General features: G+C 39.3%; 1 protein-coding gene across 1 annotated transcript in view; it reads left to right on the forward strand.

Moving 5' to 3' along the window:
* The window catches only part of tmtc3 (transmembrane O-mannosyltransferase targeting cadherins 3), a 33913-nt gene that overhangs the window by 5100 nt on the left and 22813 nt on the right, over positions 1 to 6000 (forward strand). Inside the window, exons 5-6 of the mRNA XM_016569691.1 lie at positions 1238 to 1353; positions 4938 to 5112. Coding sequence (XP_016425177.1) covers positions 1238 to 1353; positions 4938 to 5112 — 291 coding nt within the window. The remainder of the gene's footprint in view (positions 1 to 1237; positions 1354 to 4937; positions 5113 to 6000) is intronic.

The raw sequence follows: 6000 nt of genomic DNA on the forward strand, positions 1-6000 counted from the left end.
CAACAAGTTCATTCCTAGTACACGACGCGCAAGCTGCGACTCGCCTCTCATTCAAAAGCTCACCGAGCTCCCCACCCAGAAGTCTTGAGTACACAGCTCCAGTTTCACAGATCGATCAAATTGGCATGTTGTTTCTGACTTGATGCATTTCAACACAATTATTATATTATACCGTCAACCTCCCACTATGATTCTTGCTTTTTTTTCCCGCAGAATGTTAATCCCGTCATAGTATTTTTGTTGTTGCCTTGTCTATGGTGTGATGGCAAGTGATTATTTTCTTATTTTATTTTATTTGCTTTTCTTTTGTTCATCTTAAATTAGCCGTCACATTAGTTTTAAGGTGTAAAAGGAAATGCATGATTGAATAGTGTTGTATTGATTGCTCTTTATATATTATGGGTCACAATTTGACCTATAATAAACGTCATTAATATATCAGGTGGCATAGAGCCAGGCCACCACTGCATTTGTGTTGTTGTGTAACTCGCAATCAATAATAGTCGTCAAATTAATTATATGATATGCCACTCATTTAATTGAATGAACTACAATTAAATGCGATATTTGTAACAGACAAAAGCATTTAGTTTAGAATTCTAATATAGCTTTATATTTCGGTTCACGTGTCTATGGCCGTTGCATCACATCTTCAAACGCGAGCGACTCCATATGAATTTAAAAACCATCTCAAGATCCTTGCGTTCAGTTCCATTTGTTGCACTCCATCTAGCTGTTTTTGAACACAAGACAGTCGTGTGAACGGCTCCTAATTCATTCTGTGCTGCCTGCGTTGGGAGTGTGGTTTGGCAAGTCATATTGTGATAAATAATCATGCTAACTTAACAAGTTAAATTGACAACCCTGTTTATATTAAGTGTTTTTCTGCAATTCCCTTTAAAAGACTTGTGGGACGGGATTCCCCAGGCACCCAGTGAACAGCAACACCAGGCTGCTTTCCGTCTTGCACTTTCTTAAATCTGAGTGATGTTTTAAAGATGCATAAAGTTACTCAAAAGCACTTCCGACATATTAAAAACGAGATGTCCTCAACTTCCTCTTTCAGTGTGGACTCCCATCATTTCAACCGTGTTCCTGGTTGCCGTTGCCACGCTATGCAAGGAGCAGACACTTTCTTAAATCTGAGTGATGTTTGAAAGATGCATAAAGTTACTCAAAAGCACTTCCGACATACTAAAAACGAGATGTCCTCAATGTCCTCAACTTCCTCTTTCAGTGTGGACTCCCATCATTTCAACCGTGTTCCTGGTTGCCGTTGCCACGCTATGCAAGGAGCAGGGAATAACTGTCATTGGGATATGCTGTATTTACGAGGTGTTCGTTGCCCAAGGGGTGAGTGTGACATTTATTTATCGACTCGTAAATAAAGGATGTGTTGATGTGCGTGGTTAAAGTCAATAGGATCTGTCACAGTGTCTTGGGATCAAAAGCTTATTTGTTAATAAGTTCAAAAAAAGACAACTGTATTGCTTTTAAGGGAAGTCATAAAACATCCTTTACTTTTTGATAATAAAAGCCCTATTTTGTTGGCAGAAAGACAGAGGAAAAATGAAACCGCTACCCAGATGGAAAGACTTAATGCATCCTCATGGGGCACAGCCTTGCATGATGACTACAGACATATTTGTCCACTTTTGTCTGTTAGTGTCACTATCTTGACAGTTTAATACAAAAAAAAAAACTCTTGAAACAAATTAATCTAAAATTAAGCTAAATGCATATGGTTGCGGTGGAAAAAATCGAAAATTGAATGTAAAGCAAATAACTCTGTTTGAGGTATCGGCAATTTCCTGTGGCGACGTGTATTGGTTATAAAGCTCTAAATCCCTCTCTGGCAGTGAAAATGAACCCGTTTCACTCAACGACTTGTCTTATATACTTTTACACTGACGTCTTGACTGTCATGTGAGCTCATTTGGTGTGAATATAAAATTAGTTTAAAAGCCCAAAGGGCATGTCTGCATTGAGTTTTTCGAGGAAGAGTGTGAAAATCAACACTGAGGTATCAGCTGAGTGATAACCAACAGCTTATACAGGTTTCTTATCTGATACAGCATTCAGTACCTTCTGCCTGGAAAAAAAGCGATGCAAGACATAACTATTTTGTAAGTGACAGTTGAGTAAATAACTTTAGGGAAACATCTCTCATTTCTAATGGCAGTGAAACAAAACAGCAAAGTCTCATAGTTTTGTTAACCACAAGTCTTACCAGATGTGAAAACACCCTGTTGCCTGCTCCGTTTAAAACGAGCTGCAGGATTTCAAAAATCAAAATGTTTTGACGCACTGACATTAGTTAGATGTTGCATGTCACAGTTATTAAGGACACAGTGTCCCTTTAAAGAGTTTTTTCAAACGTATCTCTCTTGTTCCCAGCAGATTAGCATCTATATTTTAATATCAAGTAAAAGCCACTTAACGATGTAGCGTTCATTCTGTCCATTAGCGTTCGGATGCTCGTCAGGGTCTTTGCTCTTTTGACAGCCTTCCATTCGCTTTGTATTATGCAATTTAATTTTTACATAATGGACTGTGGCATAATCCTCTTATGTGAGCTAGCAACTGAATGCAAGCAGCTGTTGTTTCTGACAGAAACTCAAGGTCTGAGGGTCTTTGCCTTGGATCTTTGCTCTGTTTAGTCCGTACGCAGCCCTAAGCTAGTCCTCTAACCCATATGCATGAGTAGCGCTTGGACTTTAATGTTTTGCTGAAATGCATGTAGCTTAAGTAATTACTCGTTTAAATAAAGTCATTTAAAAGTGCAGCGTTTAAGCGATAATGTATTACATGTAACGTTGATCTAATGCATCCGGATTGTGGCATGTAAAAGTTTTGTTGCAGCGACCTCTAACGTAGCATTTATCTCTGTGAGAAGTGTTTTTTTTTATGGGGGGGTTGGGTTGGGTGTGTGGCCTCGTGGTTAACCCGTTGGCAGACAGATTAAGTTGTGGTGGTCAAATGGGATCTGTGTGGTTTGAATACAGCATGTGTTGTGTCTCTTGTCATTGTTGCCTGTCTTTTCTCCACTTTTGCCGTCAACAAAAATGGAAAAAGCCCTAAGCATTATGTAAGAATAATTATTACTAGTTAAATAAATGAAAATTAGTATGTAATACTGTACATTTATTGTGGATACTTGTATAGTTAAAGAGATAGTTCACCCAAAAATGAAAATTACCCCATGATTTACTCACCCTCAAGCCATTCTAGTTTTATATGGCTTTCTTCTTTCAGACGAATACAATTGAATGCTAATTTATATTAAAAAATTTCCTGGCTCTTCCAAGCTTTATAATGGCTGTGAATGGGTTTTAAGATTTTTGAAGTCCAATAAAAGTGCATCCATCCATTGTAAAAAGTGCTCCACGCGGCTCTGGGGCCTTCTGAAGCGAATTGATGCGTTTGTGTAAGAAAATATCCATATTTACAACTTTATAAACTGTAATCTCTAGCTTCCGCTAACTGCCGTATGCCCGTCCACGAGAGAGTGGCGTTCCAGCAGATTACTATATTTTTCGTCAAATAAATGCAGCCTTGGTGAACAAAGGATACTTTCAAAAACATTAATACATTAAAAACTCTCACAAACCCCAAACTTCTGAATGGTAGTGTATATATTTAACTTTTTTCATTGTATTAAAGGGTTCATTAACTGTTTTTATTTTGTACTCTGAGGTCCCCTTATAATGTTATCAAGATTTTTGCATCAAAAAACATCATAATTCAGCAGTAATAGGTTATTTTCAGTCCTGTTTTTAACCCCCCTTATTGGAACGCTCTGTTTGCATAGGTAGACTCGGAAGTAAATGCCCACTGCTATGACTGGCTAACACTTGTGTATGTTTGACAGCCTACATCCTTCAGAGATGGATGCAGCTGTGATTTAGGTTAAAATCGCAAAAATACTCATATCAATTGATCTGTTTAACAGACAAAGCAATAGTGACCACGTGATAAAAACAGTTACTCACACTTGTGTGTTGCGACATCACTGTCAGATCCAATATAGTCGGCACAGCATCGTCTTTTAGTTTCAATCTTTCTGAAAATCCTGGGTCGAATTATGCCATGTTTGTAATCGAATGCGTGGTAAAATGAAGTGAACAAAGGACCAAGTTCTTACTGACGCGGTCTGGAACTTCATTAAAAATAAAGTTCATCCACTCTTTCCTAATGTTGGGATCACAAGGAAGGCAATGCAAAGACTGTTTTTCCACAACTTGGCACTGAACAGCGTCTTGTTGTCTTCAGAGCCATCTTTATCGTTTGGTTTCTGTGTAGACCTGCGCGTTCGCCTCTCTCGTAAACACTACATGCGCGAATCGGTGATCGGGGATAAACAGGCAGCGATGTAGAAGCAGGCGTTGATCTTCCTCTGTGGAGGTGGTGTTTAGCCACACTATGACCCCTTTAAATTAATTTACATTTTATATTAGTCATATACCTGGTTTGGTGAAGTGACCAGCCCATTAGTGTATACCATTACTCCGCTTACTCAGGTGCAACCAATCAACTTCCAGATCAAACACTAGGCTAATTGCCCCACCTGATGTTAGTTGTAGTGGTTTTGATTACTTAAGAATAAAACCAGCTGTTTCTTGAAGATTCCAGTTTTAGTAGTGCATTTAGTACTGCAAAGAGTTCACTATGGTTGGAAAAATGCTTTCAAAAAGCCTCCGGGATAAAGTTGTACCACAAGTTAGAAGAAGGCTACAAAAACATTTTCGAAGGCTTTAGCTATCCCTCTAAGTACTGTTCAGAGCATCAAGAAGTGGAAAAACATATGGCAACGCATTGCCTAGATCAGGCCGTCTGTCCAAACTGGACATTGATCAGAGATGCATGTATATGTATGTATTTACTTATATTTTATTTCCTTTGTCATGTCATTTTCTCCTCTTTTGTTTTTAATACAGTTCACTCTGCCCATGCTGATTGACACCCTACTTCAGGTGTTGAGAGGAAAAGATGGTTTTCCCTATGCTGTTCTCCAGACCCTGCTGAAGCTCATTGTCCTGATCATCAGCACACTATTGCTGGTCATCGTCAGGGTGCAGGTCATTCAGTCCCAGTTGCCAGTGTTCACCAGGTGAGACTACACCAAAACCTCTGTTGTGTTATATACCAGCATTTCCCAACCTTTATTCAGTCACGGCACCCTTTCAAATTTCTTAAAAATTTGTTGCACCCTTCACAAACACTACTGCTCTACAGGCCCTGCAGTCTACTCGCTCTGGACTGCTACATGAGCATGAAGCTGAACAAAGTTACAAATAACATAAGTCGTAACAGTAGTCTTCAGGTACAGAAATGCAATAATTAAAGGAGACATATTATGCCCCTTTTTACAATATATAATATAAGTCTCTGGTGTCCCCAGAATGTGTCTACAACCCAGAGGAATTGATAAAGGCCGTCTTAGACTTGCTCTCAGGGTCCATTGTTACCTGCCAGTAACCACTGTTCAAATCAATAGTGGAAAAGATGACTGCTCCTGAGAGAGTCTCTAAGATCTCTGTGATGTTGGGCAAAGGATATGCATCTCTCTCAGTGATGGCATTTACCTTACGGTAATCGATGCAGAATCTTAAGTTCCCATCCACAGGTGAGGCCCAGGCAGAGTAAGATGGTTCTACTATACCATTTTCCATCATTTCCTTTAATTGTTCTTTTACAACCGCTTGTTTTTCCGGAGTCAATCGATATGGACGTTGCTTTATGGGTACTGGATGAGTGGTGTAAATACAATGTTGGAGAACAGTTGTCCTTCCAAGCTGAAGAGTGCAGACTTTTGGGTTGGATTGTAGTAGGTGAAGTAATTGTTGCTTCCCTTCCAGCGTTAAGTGAGCTTCTGTGACAGCCTTCTCTATCAAGGTCTGGTCATCCCTGTAGGTTGATGGTTGTGATACTGATGGTGTAAATTGTAATGGAGGAATAGAGCTGAATAGTGTAAGTCACTGGTTTGAGCCTTGGGTTTAT

The sequence above is a fragment of the Sinocyclocheilus rhinocerous genome, unplaced genomic scaffold, assembly GCF_001515625.1.
Source record: "Sinocyclocheilus rhinocerous isolate Xijiao unplaced genomic scaffold, SAMN03320098_v1.1 scaffold200, whole genome shotgun sequence".
Lineage (NCBI taxonomy): Eukaryota > Metazoa > Chordata > Actinopteri > Cypriniformes > Cyprinidae > Sinocyclocheilus > Sinocyclocheilus rhinocerous.